Source organism: Heloderma suspectum, chromosome 8 (assembly GCF_057233095.1).
Source record: "Heloderma suspectum isolate Gila_16-S chromosome 8, 16-S_ref, whole genome shotgun sequence".
NCBI lineage: Eukaryota > Metazoa > Chordata > Lepidosauria > Squamata > Helodermatidae > Heloderma > Heloderma suspectum.
Window position 1 is genome coordinate 34,360,766 of NC_139465.1, and position 20,765 is coordinate 34,381,530.

At 41.3% G+C, this 20,765-nt stretch overlaps 1 protein-coding gene across 9 annotated transcripts in view; it reads left to right on the forward strand.

The window, feature by feature from the left end:
* The window catches only part of WWOX (WW domain containing oxidoreductase), an 879,648-nt gene that overhangs the window by 294,972 nt on the left and 563,911 nt on the right, over positions 1 to 20,765 (forward strand). The window contains exon 9 of one of the 9 annotated variants that reach the window (XM_084811931.1): positions 2,698 to 2,921. The exons of 7 other annotated variants lie outside the window; for them this stretch is intronic. In XM_084811931.1, the coding sequence (XP_084668057.1) occupies positions 2,698 to 2,835 (138 nt within the window). In that variant the 3' untranslated portion in view covers positions 2,836 to 2,921. Of the gene's footprint in view, positions 1 to 2,613; positions 2,922 to 20,765 lie in introns of those variants that run through there. One more of the 9 variants, XM_084811934.1, reaches the window with a different exon arrangement.

The following is a 20,765-nucleotide window of genomic DNA, read 5'->3' on the forward strand; positions in this document are numbered from 1 at the left end:
GTAATGGCAGCATTCAGTGGAAAAACGTGGGTTAATTAACCCACGAATGGTGGGGACATGGGCTGTGCGTGAACCACTTCTGGTTTCCAGCAACAGCCTAAGAATGCCGCATTCATAGGTAGTTAGCGTGATGGCTGAACCAGGGCATTTTGGGTTGTTCATGGGTTAAACAACCCAGATCTAACCCATGCTTTTCTCTTTGGTTAAGTTTGGGTTGTTTAACCTATGAACAACCCAAAGAGCCTGAGTTCGGACATCAGGCGACATTCGTAGGTTGTTGTTGGAGACTGGAAGCAGTCAGTTATTGTATTTCCTTGCCATTCAAAGTGGCTGTTTTTTAAAGAAATGTCAGTCACAGTGTTAGACACTTAGGTGCAATCCTATGCATGTTTAGACAGAAAAAAGTCCTACAATTCCCAACATTCCCACAACTCCCAGCATGCTGGCTGGGGAATGCTGGAGTTGTAGGACATTTTTCTGTCTAAACATGCACAGGATTGCACCATTTATGTTCAAGCTTTCAAAAGGATATGCATAGTTCAGCTCCATAGTGAGAGATCCATGTGTTGGTGTACATAATTAGATGACCCCTTTTAAAAAATACTTAGAATATGCTGTAGTATCACTATGGCTGCTTCCAAATGGAGGGGTCTTAGCGCTACCAGTCAAAAGATATTGAGCAGCTGTCTTTTCCTCAACTGATTTTTTGTGGAAAAGAAAAAGATGGAAGAATCAGTGGGAAAACATGGGAAGGTTACAAATGGAAGATAGTTTTGTCTGGATCCCCCTTAAATTTCAGTGAATGGCAGGGCAATTCCATTTTAAAAACCTTGTCTGGATCTTAGGAATTGCCTGGCTTGAATATTGCTATGGAGCCCTTAACTCAGCCATTTTCACTTAGCCTCAGACCACTCCCATCTGTAATATGGGGATAAGATTGTTGTAAGAATTACAAGATAAATTTTATGAAGCCGTTTGAACATTCAAAAGTTGTATATAAAAGATTATTGTTCCTTTTGTTGTGATATTTCTCATTAAATTGATTTCTGGTGTACGAGTCTTTTTTCAGTTCAAAAGAGCCTTTTATAATGCAGAATGGGAAGACAGTGAAATTTTGTGTATAGAGATAAGGACTAAAAATGTTTGCATTTTTTACAGAGAAAAACCTAAAACAAACAAACAAAAAATAGTGCCCATCTTCCAGACAAAACAAAACAAAAAGTTCAACAGCAAGGTGTTAACGACTGTTGCTGTTCTCAGTTGGAACAGAGTTCGTTGTATACCCTTTTTTTTTAGGACAAAGCATCATGGCTGACAGAGGGAGTAGTCATGTTAAGGATGAATGCTTAGCCACTGTTAAAGGTTTTTTGTCTGCCCTAATTTTTTCTGTTTGAATGAATTCACACTTTCAGTGGCTGTTTGATTTCACCCACATGGTTGCCTGTGGTGCAACAGCTGTTTCGTATTAGAAAAACAACATGCTGTGAATGAATGGTAATGTTCCCTGGAATTCGGAATAGGTGCCGAAATCACAAAAGTACTGTGTAGTTTGTTTTTTTCCCCCTTTCTAATGTGGCCTTTGGGATTGGCTGCAGCTGAACAGAACAGCAGGTAGAGAGGCAAAAGGTGCAGTTCTGGGTTCAGATGATACAGTGGAGATTGGTAAGAGTCCCAAGGGATTGTGCAAGGGAGGGAGGGAAGGCAGATACCAACATTGTGTTCTTTTCAGTGCCTGCTGAAGACATCTTTATTTCGAGAAGACTGCTTCAACTGACCCTTTTTTACGGGTATTCTGTCTTTTAAAATGTTTAATTTGCTGTTTTGTTCTTTTTTTCACATTTATTGTTCACCGTCTGGAATCTGTTTAGATGTGGAGTGGTATATAAATGTTATAAATAAAAATAAATGAATAAAATAAAGGGAAGAAGAATGTGTTGAAGCCATCTGACAGTAAAGTTGGTGTGGCACTATCTTGGCAAGAACCTGCTTGTGACGTTGGTTCTTTCTCTATATTCTTACCTTTTAGGGACATCTTGCTTATTAATTATTAAATGGGATATCCTAAATGTTTGTTCGCAGTTAGAGCTGCTTATTGGATTTGGCCTTCCAGTATGTTATGTACATGTGAGCAAAAATGCTCACATTTGTTTTCTTTTTGCAAAAACATGTTTTCTAGAAAAGGATGCCTTTATGATAGAAATGGTTAGATTTCTTCATGTCACTTATTGTTAATAACCACTAGGGGGCATTGTGGATTGACTGTCATTCACAAACTCACAGGCAGTGTCAAAAAATACCTATCTAATAGGTCTCTTGGGAACGTATATAAGGAAGAACCCTATTATGAAAGGAATAGATGTTGATTTACCATACTAGTGTTTAACTCTCTCTCTCTCAGTCTCTCTGTTCGTGTGTCAAATTTACTGAATGTATTTAAATGCTCACAGGATCCAATAGGCATAGGGTGACTTTTAACAGTACCATTTTAAAAGTCTGTATTAATGCTTCTTCTGTACTTAGAAATTTCAGAATTTAGTTTCATTATCCTCTTGAAGTGTTAAGCAGAACAAAGTGTTTAAATGTGTGACTGATCTAGGTATATTTTATTTTCAGACAACAGTTGTATCCTGTGACTCTCCTTTCATGAAACCTGTGGGTTTCAAAATGAGTTTCAAAAACATGTTTTTTTTTATCTAGTGGGAGGAAAAGCAGCTCAAGCGAGAGAAGACAGTTTGTGGCATAGAGCCTGATGCTGGAGAACCCCACTCCCACTTTTTTCTTTTAAAAGCACCACCAACAACCCAGTGTTGCTGCTATCTTATATATCTTAAGTGACCGCCCAGAGAGCTTTGGCTATTGGGCGGTAAAGAAATGTAATAAATAAGTAAACAAACAAATAAAATATTACATGCAGTTAGCTCCCTGAAGTTTATTTTATTTCAGTTTTCTCTTCTTTTTGTCTTCATCCAATGAAAATGTACACCCAAAACTAAAATATGCACTCTGAATCCAAAACATTCTGCTAGCAAGAAGCTTTGACAAATGGAAGAGATCTATTTGCGTTAGACTGGCATGCTTGTGAAAAAGGACTCTTACTAGTACTGGATAACTTGAAAGTGTCATGGTCTCACAGTAAATACCATCCTTTGGAGTGGATGTTCACATTGTTAAAATGTGAATTCTGTGAATTAACAATTGTACAGATTTTATGCAGGAGACAATGGAACAAATACATTTCAAACTAAGAACATAAGAAGAACCTTGCTTGATCAGACCAAGGATCCATCTAGTCCAGCATTCTGTTTGTACAGTGGCCAACTAGCTTCCCATGGGAAATCCACAAGTAGGACATGACACCCTCTTGGCATTTCATGCTGGTCCCGCTTATACATATACATTTATAAAACATTTATATTATGGCCTTTCGAACACTGAGGTGGCTAATAACAGAACAGTTGTCAGCAGCCAAAGAAATGTGCAAAACTAAAGATCTGCAGAAACCAGAGTAACTGACAGTCTCTCTCTTTTACACACACACATGCACATGCACACACACACACACACACACACACCTTGCAGTGACTCAGGAAAAGGATGGTGGACATATATATTCAACACTCTTTTCCAGAATGGCAAGATGGCAGTTAAGTGGGAACTGGGTAGGAAATCAGTCTCTGAATAACTCCCAGGCATGAACTCTCAGAACTTTCAAGGAGGCAATGCAGAATCATCTATTCAGAGGACCATTTCCAGGTATTGACAACAGGACAATGTGTATGTGTGCCATTGCACACTTTTTTTTTTCCACAATTTTTGTGAACCGCCCAGCGAGCTTCGGCTATTGGGCGGTATAGAAATAAATAAATAAATAAATAAATTGCATAGTCCCTAAGGATGTTTTATGCCAGCGTTGGTCAGCATTGGCATGGGTTCAGTACCACCCATGCTGTAATTATCTCCCCCCCCTTTGGCTTCTTGAGCGAGAGGGATGCATGCCACGAAAACAGTAGAAAACGATGTCTTGAAGTAATTATCTATCTGTGAGCCAAAACATTGATGTGCTGGATGTAAAGGCAGTGAGGCATTACTGTTCCCCAGTAACATGTCTGTGGGTACCTTTTCCAGCCCTGTTAAGAGTTGTTTAACAATGACTGAGGGAACTGTTGGGGAATTAAAAAAAAAAATCTGTATCAACATTGCCAAACGCTACCAGAAAATTAGTAAATAGGATATTTTGCTGAAAAGAATGCTTGCGCAGTCTCACTTGAAACATCCCCCCCACTCCCCAGCAGCTGTTTGTTTTAAATCTTAAAAAAAAGAAAGTTTCTAGCATGTAGAACCTTGCCAATTGGAACAAAAGGATACTGAAGTCATTATACCCTAACTGCTTACATATCCTGGTATATTTCTTGTTATTCTACTTCAGTACCTCATTCAGACAGAGGTTGCCAATAAAGTTTATTGTAGGAGCTAAGTGTCAATATGTGTAGTACCCCCTGCCTAGGGTGCTTGTAATTAAAATGCCACAGATAGTCTGGGAGAAGCATGAAAATTTGATGGCAAATTGATTTCAGGTTCATCTTGAAATTTGTCCTCAGCTGGACTCGATACTGCTGGCAGACATTGGATGGCTTTTGTCAAAAGGGTTTGCTGGGATGAGACAGTGATGCCTTGATCTGAATATTAAATACAACACTGCTTATGACATTTCCCCCCTTAGTACAACAATCCTCAGGTGTGTGTTATTTCATACTTTATTACTTTAAACTCAAGTCTATCTGCTTCTGAGGTTTGTCTGCTTTACATATGTAAATGAGTTCTGGGAAAGCTAATGGAACATGGAGGGGAAAGTAGGTTTTGTAATATCAAACTCTAATCTCAGTAGCTAAAATCCAACCTTCTGATCCGTAAATATAACTGAGATTTACTTGAGATATACCTTTTTAGATGCAGGGGGCGGGGGTGGAGACATTGTACAGAATTCTTTTAGAAGCCTATGCAGCTAAATTCCTTTAAGAGAGAGAGAGAGAGAGAGAAGAGCCATCTTCTTTTATTTCTTAAAAGCTCCACATATTTGAATAAAACTGAAATATTTATAGCCTTCTGTTTATTAGATTATGGTTTCTTGCAGCCTATCCCGGAGCCTTATCTGCAAACTTGTGTTCTTAGCTGTGATTTGACACTCAAAACTATATTGTTTGCCATGTTTTCTAAAGATTTATTATTATTATTATTATTATTATTATCATCATCATCATCATCATCATCATCATTATAAACATAATTAGAAAAAATATGTTTGTTTTCAGGCATCACTTAATGCAGAGTGTATTTGGTCTGAAGCTTGGGCTAATTATTTGTTGTGGAAAGCATAAGACTTTTGTGCCCATTTAAGTTCTGCTATTGTGATAGTGCAAATCGTTAAAACAAAGCTGAAAAACGGAGTGGCCAATGGGGCCATTTTAAAGTGTTGTGATATCCATTACAATCCTCATAACAAGTTGAATCCATAGGGAGAAAGTTACCTGATGGCTTCAAAAGTGTGTACAAAAAGGGGATTACTGTACCATCACAAATCGTCAGGAAGCCAACCCATGGTGGTGTTTTGTGAAGAAGCAATTCCATCAATTATATTGCTGTAGACTCATCTGTCAGCATGTGCACAGTAGTCCAACAGCTTGCCATGCAAGATGGATGTCCCACTGTGGAAATGTGCAGACACCAGTGGGAAAAACCTATTGGTGTGTGCGCTCATTCATTTCCCTCCCTTGGTTGATGTGCCAAGAGATAACTACTGTGTTTTCCATCTAGGCAAATATGCCAAATTAAGAATCACCAGGCAGCCTATCTCTATTTGTAATATGGTGATAAGTAGTAAATACTATGGGGTAAATACCATAGCAATGAACATTGTGAACAGAAAACTTTGAGCCTAGTAGGTGGGGATTGTTCACAACACAATATTTAATATTGTGCTGGGATGACCTGTGGGGAGCTGATTGCTGAGTGACAATGTTATCAAGTCGAGTGGTTTTATTATTTTAGCTTGTTAGATTTGTAAAGTGTACATCCAAGGACATTATTTCATTACCCTGTCTGATATTTAAAACAACATCTTATTTGACAAATTATCTCTCAACAAGTTAATAAAGATCCAAAGGAATGCTGAGCCAAAAGTTCTTATTTGAGAACTTGTCTGCCTTTTCTGGGAAGGGGAGCAGTTTGCACCCCCCATGAGGGAATTGTGTGTGTGCGTGTGGGGGAATGAACGTATTTGAAGGTTTGTGCAGAGTGGGGTTTACCATAGCAATGATACCTTCCTTAACACCCAAATATTTTTCTCTTATTTTGAAATTGTCCAAATAACGATATGTCTTGTAAAGCCAGTTGACCTAATATTTTTGTAATACGTGCTCTTTATGCAACATCCAATCTTGTTTCTATGTTACGTGTTCCCCTTTTCTGTCCAAAGCTATTATGTGGCCTCCAGTTCTTTTCTAGAGTGTTACATCCACATTAGGAAATCATCACCTTGTTCCCATGTTTGGTTAATATTTCAACAGCTGTGAGAGGAAATGGTATTTATTCCTTAGCAATACAAATAAGTAACTGAGCAGATGAGACACCTCTTCTAGCTTTGGTTAAAGGTGTAAGTAGAGGTTTTTGGAGAAGAGTTTCAAATAAAGCTAAGAGGAGGAAAGTGAAGAATTTCGACAAGATTTTTTTGTTGTTTTCTTCTTTTTTAATAGTGTGGTAAAGATCTCTCAGTGCAAAGGAAAGAGCAATTTGCTTTTACCTAAACCATGACTTGTAAAGATAGTTGTTCCGCTAATAGAATGTTATTCCAGCTGCTGTTAATCATTTTATTTTGGCATTACTAAAGTTACAGCGAGCAAAGGACTGGATGTGCCCGATCTCATCTGATCTCAGAAGCTAAGCAGGGTCAGCCCTGGTTAGTACTTGGATGGGAGACCGCCTGGGAATCAGGCTTCCTGCACTAAGCAGGGAGTTAGACTCGATGGTCTTGTAGGCCCCTTCCCACCCTATGATTCCATGATTCTATGGTTTAATGCAGGGATACAGCATAGTACTTGTTGCATGAAACCAGGAACTCATCTGGGGCTGGGAGGAAGGGCTGGTCATCCGAGTCTCTTTGCATGTCGCCTGAAGCCGGGGACTCAGCCAGCGTTGGGAGAAGCAGTAGTTCTTCCCAGCGCCCTCCAAGTCCCTTTGTCCATGCTGAGAGAGGTGTAGTTCCTTGACTCTCCCAGCATGAAGAAAGGCAAAATGGCCAGGGGGACGGGGCAATGACATCCATGGACAATGACATGGAAGACAATGACATAACCCTAAAACAGACCATGGGCTATGTGAGGGTTGTTTAACCCTCAAATAACCCCTGCTGCCCACATTTGGACAACACAACAAGCCTCGGCAATTCCGTGCTGGGGCTCGCATATTCATCATGGCGGCCAGCATGCAGCACAGTTCGTTGCAGATAAATAACCCATGATGATCTGTTGTGTTGTGTGAACTGCCCCCTCCCCACTCTGTGTGTATGGTATAATTAACGGGTGGGCAGACTTTAGGCTGCAGGGTGCATTTGGTTTTTCACTAGGACCGTGAGGTCCACCGACAGGAGCCAGGTGCAAAATCGTGGCTTGTCAGGGTGGAAACTGAGCCAATAGAACCCCAGAGCAGTTCTGATTCTGAGGAGGAACAGCAATCTGTGGGAGAGGAGCACGCTCATCTCTCACAGGCACAGCAGCTGGCAGAGATTCCTCCTGCCAGCATTCCTGGGATAGATAGTGACCCTGGCAGCGAGAGAGTGCTGGAGGGGGGCTTGCTGGACACTCGACGCCGACGCAGGGAGCAACGACAGATGGAGGGCGCGGAAAGGAGGCGTAGCGCTTGTTTGGCGCACAAGCAACAGTCGTGTCCCGAGGACCCAAGGGAAAGAGGGAGGATCTCTCCTTAGCCTATAAGTTCAGGGTCTTCCTGTGATTCTCCTTCAAACGGGGACCAACTGCCTAACCTGGAGCATAGGCTACTCTGCTATCTTTCCCCAGTGCTGTTCCTTGCTTAGTTGCTGGTAATTAGCATCTGAAAGAGTCATTAAGTTGTAAAAGGATTAAAGCCTTGAAAAGAATCTTTTTGTCTGTGTCTTGAGTTGAGTTGAGTTGGCTATTGGAGTAGACTGTAAGAGGCAGCTAGGGTGCCCCTGACATGGCTCAGGAATGGGGACATGGGACTGCGGAACAAGATGTCCCTGAGCACATGCTCAACCCAGGAATATGTTTTCAGTACCAGAACTGGAGTTCATACACAAACCCTTTCACACTCCCGATCCCCTAATCTTTTTTTTTATTATTATTTCAACAGCCTAATTTAGGAGTAGGGGAACAGCCTTTTTTGTTGTTGCTTTTGTTCAACCGTTGGGAGTTGGGACCCCTTGCTGATCCACTGCAAATCACTTGGAGATCTAGCAGTAGATCCTGATCTACTTTTTGCCTGCCCCAGGTACAATTTATTCAAATATAAACCAGTTTTGGGGGATTATCTGTGCAGAATTCAAATGTTTCAATTGACAAGAGAATTTACACTTGCCAGATTTAGATTTGTGAGACTCCTTCAGACATATCTCAAAAGGGCTGTCCCCTTTCGTACCAAAAGGATTGTTTTTCCTAGTTGTTGGCCAGCTGAGAGCTAGTACCTGATTGCTGGGGGGGGGGGGGCAGGGTTGCTTCTAGAGATAAATGTGGAACCTTTAATCTCTGCCAGTTGGGGATGGAGTTGTTCCAACCTGCTGTTATTTTTCTACAGGTGTACAGACCCTTTCCTATTATGGCCTTCCCTGCCTTATTCCATCTCTCCCCTCCCCTTCCCCCATGATATAAACTACAGCAAGAGTACTTTGTGAATATTAACATGAGTTGTTCAGAATTAAATAAGAATATTTTTTTAATCCTCTAAGAGTTGTTTTATCTGAAGCCTTAAAATGGAAAACTCAATCCTCCTTTCAGAATATGTTAGTATTCTCCATTTCAGGTAAACTTAGACTACAGTATTGACATGCATTGTTTCCTTTGGAAATTGCATGCTACGTGGCGCCGGCTGGCAGGAGTTAAAAGCTGCTACTCTCTAATAGAAAATAATGGCAACTAGAAATGACATATCCCATAACCCTAATTATACTTAGAGAGCACAGATGACATGCTTATTACAAGAGAAGGAACCTGAAATAATGTAGGCTAAATTATGCACAGGAGCTCCTATGAATACAGGAGGGGTCCACTTCAGTAGATATGGAGAACATGGTGCCGGTGGGGGTGAAAACAGCTGTACAGCTTTGGGGGTGGAGGAGTGGTATGATTTTTGGAGCATGGCTAAATGTATAGGCTCACTGCCCTTTTCACCACAGACACCCTATTCATGGGAGTAACACAGAAATTGGCTTTCTGAGTTTGCACATTCTGAAGTAATTCAGCTTCTTTTCTTAAAATGTGTTTTGAGTTCTAGGACCTAATAATTGCCCTATACAGACACTAAATTATCCTTAGAATCTGTGTCCTTTATGTTAATAGACCTGTAAATGATGGATGATGGAGAACTCCATTCCTTCCTTCTTTCCAACACCTCCTCACAGGAGAGATTTTACTGTTTGGAAGTCTTCCTAATTCTGCCAGTTCATAGTTTCTAGGAAAGATTTGATGGACACGTTTTCAAAACTGAGGCTAGCTGCCCAGTCTCAGTCATCGTTTCTCGTTACCATAATTTCTGGTCAAACTATTTTTATTATGACAATCTTCATATTTTTGTCAGGAATGAATCTGAGCATGTGAAGATGTTTGGCAGCTCAGATTCAGATTCAGAATGGGAACAGCCACAACAGGGTGAGGCACCCTCCCTAGCTAGCTCAGATACGGCAAGACTTTCTTCCCAAGACCTTGACACACAAATGGCTCAGCCTGAATGCCCCCCCCCTTTCCTCCACCATGAGAACCCAGGTTTCAGAGGAGGAGGAGAGCGAGAGGCATGACTTGAGAGATGCTAAGGTCCGTTGCAGAGTGAAGCGGGAAAAGTTAGGGGCAGGGCTCAGATGCTCCACCAGGTTGGCCACTCTTGAAAGCCAAGGTAGGAGGGAGCCACCCTGAGGGAGGGGCATCCCTGCGAAGCTAGTCTGGCCGAGAGGTTCTTGCCCAGACTGCTGGCAACTTCTCTAACTTCCACTTGGTCTCCTCTATTGATATTCATAGATGTGTGGATTAGCTGTTTCACTGCAGGCTGACTGAGAGTTTCGTGGAATCTTCATTTGTAAAGAAGCTAGTGGTTAACCTGTAGCTCAAAGCCTTGTTTCCTGGAGTGTGTTGCAGAGAGAGAGAGGACGAAGGAACCTGACAGTTTTATTCACAGGAAGTTAAGGATAAACAGTACAAGGTCATCTGTGTTCAGTTCCACCCTCCCCTCTTCCATCCCTATACCTTTTTCCTTGTGTGCCCTGTCTTTTTAGACTGTAAGCCTGCAGGCAGGAACTGTTTTCTTTTACTGATCATTTGTCAGCCTCTCTGGGATCCTTTTTGGCTGAGGATCGGGATAAAAATACTCCAAATAAACAAACAAATAATATGGTGGAAAGGCTTTATATATCCTTATTGAAATTCTGACTAATTCAACCATCCCGCCATCTTTCCTGTCTCTGTCAGTCATTTCTCTCTTGCATCATTCATAATTTCTGGGTAGATGAACTGGTTGTAAAAAACAGAATGTCCTATCAAGATTCTTGAGAGTTTATTGCATTGGTTATGTTAATCACAATTAAATACATTTATTGTTGGATATACATGTCTCTCCATGAGTACCTTGTTTTGGTACTTGGGAAAACTGCTCTGATCCAGGTTCTGCATACACATTGCAGCATTCACCTGAGGCTGCATTGGTTGAATGCTCCTGTTGATGTGAATGAGGATGTTTAAGGAAGCTGGCATATACCAGGTCACATTATTTGTCTGTCTTGCCCAGTGTTATCTGCTCCAACTAACAGCAGTTTTCCAGCAGGAATAAATAAATAAATAAATAAATAAATGTATTTTTCATGATCTGCTACCTGAGATGCCAGGACTTGAACCTGGGACGTCTGCATGAAAATGTGTGCCCTACCACTAAGCTACGGTCCTAGTTCTGCATCTGAGGGCAGCAGTGGTTATGAATGGCTAATGCCCAGGACTATGGCTGTACTAGGAAATTATTTCTACATGGGAAAAGGACTTAATGTTTGCTCTTTAATCATTCTCCGGAAAAACTAGGGAATATTTCATACTGCAACTGTGTTTCCTAAGAATAAGCTAGCAAGCAAGCAAGTCCAAGCTCTGCAATAGCTGAATGTTTCTATTGCCAGTGCCGTGGCTCTGTCTGTGTATTTTAATAATAGTTTTGTTTCTCCCTGCACTCCAAACAGCAGATCCAGTGGGTGAGTGTCGACGTAGTTCGCCCACCGGTGCTATGCTGCAGTTTGGTAATGAAGATAAAATGACAGTAATGATGACCTTTCTGTGCCTTTGTCTGTACAATGCCCTTCTCTTTAACTGAACACCTTTCAAATGAACACATTCTGAACTCTTGAACTGCTCATTCTGTTCACTGAGCGTATTGCTCAATCTGCACTTTATCATGATGTGTCTCCAAAGACTCCGTGTTTCCTTACATTTGATGTCTCGATGAGATATTTTCAGAACCCTTCAGTAGTCAGACATTGGACTGTTAAGGGACCATGTTAATCTGGGCTGTTTATATTAACATAGATAGTCTTAGAGACTTAAATTAGAGGCTCTTCATAAACAGCCTTAAAAATATACATTCAGTGCAGTCTTAATGCAGTTGTTTATCTGTACTCATCTAAAAGAGGCTTGGAGGTTCACTTCAAAAGGTATTTTTTCATATTTGGCACATATTATGTTACTTTTCAGTTACTTTGAATGACCCAGACAGGAGTCTATATTGAAAGACTCATCAAAACTATTTAAAAAAATTATTCAAGACTTTATAGTACTCTTGTCAAATTGGAACAGGAAATGGGGGAAAACGTTTACTAATGCTTACTGCTGGGCTTACTTTTGAATTAGCTCATCTTAAACAAGCTTATTTTCATTTATTAATTACCTTATTTAAGCTCGGACACTATGAACTGAGTCTGAACTTCAGTAGAGTTTGGGCCCAGCTCATAATTAACCCAGAAGTTCCAAACTAGGAAAGCTTCTACTTGGAGCTCCCCAATTTTGAACTTTGGCTTCATCTTTACAAATGATAGGATTAGCAGTTTGGAATGAGTTAGCTTTTTCTGAGCCTTTTCGGAGAGCTCTTCGGGAAAGTTTTGACTTTTCATTCTCCAAAGCAAAAAAAATCCAGAGCTGGGATAGCTCTTCCACCATCATCAGCCCTCTCATCTGCAGCGTCCTTTCTTCCTGCATTTCCCAAAATATTATGAAGTTGTGAGAAGGGGAGAAAAATGGCAGCTGGGAAGGTTGTCCAAAGCTGAGGCCTCTTCCTAAGTTCCTAACTCTCTTCAGTGAGCATGCTTGGAGCTTCAGTTGTGGAGAGTATCTCTGGGAACTGTCATTTTCAGTTCTCCGGTTCAATGGTCATAATGGAATGGGATTCTAAATTGGCAATTCATTTACAAAAGTTGGATAGAGTCATATGAGCGTGTGCCAGAGAGTAGTTTGCAGTTAAGCTAGGCAGAGAGAGCATGCGTCTTTCCAGCTGAAATGAGCAGTAACGGGAGGGGAGGGGGGACTTTTGGAGCCTGCCCAAATTACACTCTCAGGGATTTTCTGCCTTGTGGAAGTGCCTGTTTGCTCCTGCTCCATTTCTGATCTGCTTTTGTGTTTGTAAATAATGCAGACACTATCAAGGCACCGGAAATCTCCAGTATGCACTCACCCAAAGGAAACTAATCCCCGTGATGCCACCCCAGAATGTCTCCTACTTGGCAAGTGCTGAGCATGCACCACTACGGAGAAGCTTTGTCTTCACTAATGGGCAGACTCAGGGGTTGTTAATTTTTTTTAGGTATTTCCCAGTTAGCTAGAGACCTGAATTTTGGTGCACGGATAGGAGTTAGGCACTTTGACGACTAGAAAAAATGCTAATTTGCATATCTCTCAAAGAGATTCATGATAAAGGCACAATTGTATGCATGTTTAGACAGAAAAAAGTCCTACGACTCCTAGCATGTCCCAGCCAGCCATGCTGGCTGAGGCATGCTGGGAGTTGTAGGACTTTTTCCTGTCTGAACTTGCATAGGATTACATTCTAAGGTATGCAGACCACCCAGAAAGCTGACATTTGAAAACTTATATCGGCCTTCCCCAACTTGGCACCCTTCAGATAGGTTGGACTATAACTCCCATCATCCCAGCCAACATGGCCATGGGAGATAATGGGAGTTGTAGTCCAACACATCTGGAGGGTGCAGGTTGGCAGAAGGCTGATGGACATAGTCCAAGACAGTTTGCTTACTAGGTACTTCTAAAAGTGATTTGTGTGTCTTTCCCTAGACATTGGAAGTTGGGGTGGGGGAGCTGTACGTTCCCCTTCCCAAATGGTCAAGTTGCTTCTTCCCACCTAGAAAGCGGAAATGATGTATATGCACTTATTTTTTACATGGATGGAACATGTTTGCATAATGTGGCACATAAAATTTTCCTTGTAATGAAGTCCAGACTTCCAGTACAGAACCAGCTTATTTCCTCAACATGGAGAAAATATTGGGCTTTGAGAGTTAGTTTATTTATTAACTAATTAATTACAGTCTATATTGCCCAATAGCCGAAGCTCCCTGAGCAGTTTGCAACAATTAAAACCATGAAATACAGAATGATAAAATACAATATACACATCTTAAAGTTTAAAACAACAGTATAAATAATCACCGATGCAATGAATATGAACTTGAGCACACTCCGGGAGAGAGCGGAGGACAGGAAGGCCTGGCGTGCTATGGTCCATGGGGTCACGAAGAGTCGGACACAACTTAACGACTGAACAACAACATAAATAATAATAATCACCACCACCACCATATAGAACCTAGCAGAAGTGCAAAGATTTAAAATACAGTACCAGATTTAAAACAGAAACTGAAAAACGAAAATGCCTGGGAAAATTTAAAAAGAAGTTATTCACTTAGTTGCCTTTTTAGGCTTGCATTTGGGACATGGGGGAACTTGTAGTAGCAGGGTAAACATAAAATGCAAAGTTCAAGCTTCATTTACTTCTAAAGTTTAAAAGTAAAGATAAATGGTGCTTTTATCTGATATATCAGACCTCACCAATCTCCATCTTCCAAGATAATACAGGCCCATCATTCTGTGTTTATGTTGTTACGTTCAATACACCTTTATTGCACTCAGTGGCAATGAGTTGTATTGTTGCAGAAGTGTACACATGTGTTACGTAAAAAAATATTATTGGACTGTTCTAGGAGTTTATTGAGCAGCAGACCAATATGATTGGGACGCAGAGCAGACAATCCATTATCCAGCAAATACACCTTTCCTTGCATTGGGTGGGCGTGCTGGGGAGACTCTGTGGCTGTAGCTATTTCAGGTTCAGAAGCCATTTAGAGCTCAGGTGACAGGAGATTGGAAATTACTTTGAATGCCTGTTTAAAAGACCGTTTGCACTCTAGCACTTTTCTCTTTAGATACAGTTTGACTTTCAGGGGACACTTCCCATAATGTATAACAGTTCCCTTGCTATAATATAAGAGAAAACAAAGCAGAAGTTGGAATTGGTGCTTCTCTGCTCCCATACTCATTCCGTAGACAAAGCAGTTGTAGGGCAGGGAAGGATGGTTACCTGGATGACATTCTGTGAGGTCAAACTATATATCATCCGAGGGCCTCTTTCCGGTATTCATGTGTTTCCAGCATCCCAATTTAGTTGTTTTCTCAAGGGGCCAGCGGTTAAAGTTTTATCCAGTTCTTTCCATCTGGTTAAAAATACTTCCAAGTGTGCCAACAACGATGCCAGCTGCATGAATGGTTGTTGTGGTGTGAAAAACTCCCCCTTTCTAACTAGGAAAGCTAGCTTTTGCTCTAGTGTAAATGTGCATGGCCCAGATTCGGATCAGAAGCACTGTGCACCAGGAGGGAGAATTACACCTCTTCCCCACCATTTGCTTCCTGAAATCCCCCCACACACACATACACACTGTGGGGTGGGGGGACACAAGAAAAAAAAAGAACAATTGAAATCAGTGAGTTTTTGGTTTTACTTTTGTTTACCCCGCTGCAAGAGGGTGAGATGTCAGGGAAAAATGGTGCATGTATAGGAGGTTTAATCCTCCTCTTCCAGTGCACTGTGGTCCCGATCCAAATTGGGACCGCATACACTTACAGTGGAAGTAATGTACTTAGGAAGATCTGGATTCAAATCCTCTCTGTGTGTAAAGGTCACTGGGTAATCTTGGAGCATTTATAAATTCCACTCATCCACAAAGTTAACTGGCTGACATTGGGCCACCCACTGCCTTTCGCCTAGCCTACTTCACAAGGTTGCTTTGAAGATAAAATGGGTAGGGGCCATGTATACTGTCCTAAACTCCTTTGTGGAAGTGTGGAATGTGTGTGTGTGTGTGTGTGTGTGAGAGAGAGAGAGAGAGAGAGAGAGAGCGAGAGAGAGTATGCTCACTGGACCCAGACTCTTAAGAATTTTAAATAACTTTATATTATTTTTAATGTGTGAAGGTGAAAGAAGCAGCTGGCAAGTCAGTCCCCATCACTTCCTGATGATAAAACTCTATGCAAGTGCTACTTTTGTTTAAAGCCATATTAATTTAATTTCAGTCATACAGAAAGGTAATAGTTTCCTAGGATTTAGACTAACAACTTCCCACTGTAAAGTATAATGTGATTTATTAGGCTCCATCTGCTTCCATAAAGGATATCCTCTTCCCCCATTCCAGCATCTGCATCTTATTTTGCACCTGAATCATAATGAGTAAGGATTCTGAGATGAGTTTACATTCAGTAGCACCATTCCACTTGTACGTCGATGCCATTTGTCAGAACATAAATCCACATCCAATATTTACTGTTAGCCATGCAAGAAAATTAACTTTTCTGCTTGCATTTGCGTACATAAATTGCAATCTGAAAAGCAACCAGTTGACCCTTCTAATCCAGGTATGCAACAGCCTAATTCACTTGTTGGGAGTGTGTGAATATTTACCTTGCTTTACAAATGCTGCATGTGGACACATGTTTACTTTCCTCACATGTGTCAATGGGATAGTATATATGATCCCACTTTGATTTTGTAATGATTTATCCTAGGGAATGTGAAGGAGAAGGATTGCAACGTGCATTCATTGACATCCTTTCCCAAAATCATTAGCCAATCTAATCTATCAAGCCCAGCTTTTTCACTTTATTTGTTTTTATTTTATTAAGCATAATACCTTATGGATCCAAAGTCATAAGTTTTTATATATCACACGCACACGCGCGTGCGCACACACACAACACACATACTGAATATAAAAGTTAATAAAGACATTATTTACAGAAGTGAAAACAGTTGGCTGCATCCCAGTTCCGAGATGTCTGAATTGACGGGGAACAAATCTGAATACTTCCAAAGCTTTCTTAGCGATCTGGAGGGACACAGAGACCCTGACAGCAGCTGGGTTCACACAACATACTAACCCACACTTAGTGGTCGAGTGTGCGTTGTTGCTGACCCGTGGGTTGTTGAAACGTGGGTTACTGTGTTGTCTGAACACATTGCGTTTTCTGCACGGTGGCTTGTTAACCATGCAGTGTGGCTTATTTTTCTTGAACAAGCAACCTTGAGAACCCATAGTTTGTTGTTGGGTTGTTCAGGGTGGTTAAGAAGCCACACTGCATGTTTAACAAGCCACCCTGCTGAAAACATGCTGCATTCAGATAACACAATAACCCATCCAGTGGAAAATGTGCTGCGTTTATCATAGAATAGTAGGGTTGGAAGGGGCCTGTAAGACCATCAAGTTCAACCCCCAACTGTGGGTTATCGTGAACACAATAACCCATGGTTCAACAACAACCCACACTCAGCCACTGGGTATGGGCTAGTGTTAGGGCGGTGCAGGGACCCTCCCACCCCCAACTGCTTCAGAGGCCAATTTGGAGCTTTATTTATTTATTTTATTTCTATACCGCCCAATAGCCGAAGCTCTCTGGGCGGTTCACAAAAATTAAAACCAAACAACACACAATAAAACAATTTAAAATCTACAGAACATTAAAACCACAATATAACAATACAACCACAATAAAACCTAGCAGCAGTACAGGAATTTAAAATACAGATTTAAAACAGCAAAGATAAAAATTTAGAATGCTAAAAAGCCTGGGAAAATAAAAAGGTCTTCACCTGGCGCCGAAAGGAGTACAATGTAGGCGCCAGGCGAACCTCACTAGGGAGCTCATTCCAGAGCCGGGGTGCCACAACAGAAAAAGCCCTCCTCCTAGTAGCCACCCGCCTCACTTCCTTTGGCAGGGGCTCACGGAGAAGGGCCGCTGATGATGATCTTAAGGTCCGGGCAGGCACATATGGGAGGAGGCGATCCTTCAGGTAACCTGGCCCCAAGCCGTTAAGGGCTTTGAATGTTAACACCAGCACTTTGAATCGGGCCCGGAAATGGCCCAGCTTCCCAGCTGTGTGTGTGTGTGTACGTGTAATTTATTTATTTCATTTTTATACCACCCAGTAGCCAAAGCTCTCTGGGCGGTTCACAAAAATACACATTAACACACACACACACACACACACACATATGGAAGGGGGAAGGGGAAACTAATCATTCTGCCCCCCCCCCCGAATTGAAGGGGGGTGAAAAACGGGAAGCATATATAAAGGGCCAATCGTAATCCCACAAAGAATCCGGAAGCAGAAGCCCCGTTAAAAGCATGGGATAAAAAGCCTCGGGATAAAAAGTGGAGAAGCCCAAAGAGGTGGGGTGGGGTGAATCTGATATTACAGTTTCAAAATGTCAGAACTTTAACAGCCAAGTGAAGCTCTCATCCTTCTAGCTAGTTGCAAGAGCAGGAGGATGTATTAATCTCTAATAAGTACCATTTTGAAAAAGCTATTTGCACTTATCCTTCATTCCCATTGCATTGCTGGTTCTTAAAGCTGTATGTGATGGAAATTATAACTTCAATGCAACTCCTGTTGGACAGGAATCCTGAATCTCTAGAGCTGTATCAAAATGATCTGCTTCTTGGTGTAGGGGAAAATGCACTCTGTGCATGCTTGGAGAACAGCTGCTAGTCAGTGCAATTGGCTAGATGGACTAGTATTCTTACTCGATATAAAGCAGCTTCATATGTTTACAGTCGCCTCTGCTCCAGTTTAAAAAGAAAACAAACCCCAAAAGGTATTTCCCTTCTCAAAAGTTCTGTACACATGCTTAGAGATATTAAGGTTAAGTTACAGGGTTTAAAAGCAAAACACAACACATAACAATAACTGTATCTGTTTAGAGCATCCCAGTCCAGTTCTGTAACCAATTTGAGTTAAAAACCTGTCTAAGCTTTTGCATGCACCTTAGAGATTCATTATCATGTGTGTGTGTTTTTAAATTATTTCCTCTGAACCTATGGAATCAACTGTTAATACAACCCCATTATTCCGTTTTAAGAGAAACTATTCTGTTCGGTACACACACCTTCGTATATTTCTTTCCTCTGACTTCTTTTTTTAATTGAAAAATAGCCTCAAGGGATACCATCAGGAGCAGAAGATTGCTGACAGAAAGGGCTGCTTAACCTTTTCCCTTCTTGTTGCTTGTCAGCTTAAAATCATCACCACCACCCCATTTTGCTTTCCCTCCCAAGGGAAAAGGATCTGGGCGTGCTCAAGTGTATGGTTTCATGCTGTGAATGATTTTTTCTTTGGTAGCCAGAACTTGGAGAAATTACTGTGTCCCCTCCCCTGGTCAGATTCTTTTCCAAGTTTCTTCCCATGATTACTTCTTTCAAGAAAATATCATCAGTGAATGCAATAATTAATTTACTATCCAAGAAAACAACATCTTAAACACTGTTTTGAAACAGGAAATGGATGATGTCTCATGCAATGTCTTTGAGATTTGGAACTAGAGACAATCATTCATTCTTTCGTCCTTTCAAAGCAAGGCTATTGAAAGGCGGTCCATGTGAGGCTCCTCTTGATAGCTTTATTGGAAGCTGCAGCACATGCTTAGCCCACTGGCTATGGTGCTCACTTAGGCATCACCAAAAAAGAGGAAACGCATCGCCAAAGAAAGAAAGAAAGAGGATATAGATTTGCATAAAATTGCATTTGGTAATGTATATGTATAGATGCAATTCTAAAAAGAATTTCTACCATTTTAAATAGAAGTGCGATCCATCTCCCTAAAGTGGGGAAGACTGCGACCTGGTTGACCTCTGTGTGCTTGCTCAGTCTGCTGTCCAGGTGCTCTAACTGTTGATGGGCGACTTCAAGTGCCCTGCTCCTGCCCTCTTTGGGTTCTTTATCTTTCAACGTGGACAAGACAGCCCTTCAAATAAAGGATTCTTTCAAATGGAGAACTGTTATTTGATAGCCGTTCGAATGCAGGACTGGCCTCTGTAAAGCAGAGCACATGGCCACCCTAACAGTGGTCTGCTACTGACAGACATGACTCTCTGGGATCATGTTCCTGCAGTGTTGCTGCAGGGATGTTCAGGTGCGGTTCCAAACAATGGCTGGTGGGTCCTATTGTGGTGGGACTAAGAATCCATTCTGGGTTTCAGTCAGAACCAGCCAGAACTCTAAAGGAGCTATCCACAGTGCTGAACCTTATCCCCCAAATAGGTTCTGACTGAAACCCAGAATGGATTCACAGCTCCATTGAATTCAGAGATACCAGCCTCCACTGGTTCCAAGTGCTGGTACTGATGTACAGAGCCCGGATTTGTTTGGGACTTCTGTCTGTACCTGATGGGCTACAACTTTGTTCTGCTGTAATGTCAAGACTGAGAAGAACTAGAGCAGCATGGTGCAGGGGATAAAGGCAGAGAACCTGATCAGTGGATAACCTGGGGAAATGTAACTGCCCTGTTGACCACTTCACCAAAGGTTGAACTTGAGCATTTTTTTTCCAGTTCCTGTTTTGGGCTGATTCTTAATAGCAGATATTAGGCACACAATGGGTTTTAAATGGGCATGTTTCATATTTTAATATCACTCATTGTCTCTGATATCCTTCTTAACATCTGTTGTTTACCTAAGAAACAAGTGAACTTAAAAAGTCTCTAATGTAAAGTTGTGAAGGGATCACGTCAAGAATCCTGGACACAGCTCCCCTAAGACATGGAGTTGTTCAAAGCAGATTCCTATCTGGAAGAAAAGAAAAGAAAAGAAAAGAAAAGAAAAGAGGAAATAGTCATGTTTACTTAAAGAGGTGAGTTGATTTTCAGTTTAGCATTTGAGATGCCTAATTATTTGAATTAGAACCATTCGAATTCTGATGGTTCCTGTTAACCATCGGAAAAAGCTATTTATACGAATGTGTGCATGATGTGGTTACAAAGACCAAGATTCAATAACCTATGTCTATAGATAAAAATTAGCATGAGCTGTATTCTCTTCAGTGTTGGGGAAGGGTATATGCTCTAAATGCAGAGGGATGAGCTCAAAGGGGCATTATATGATACAAAAGGAACTGACCAGCTAACATGCGGATGTCTTGTATGTCATCTGATCAACCATGGACA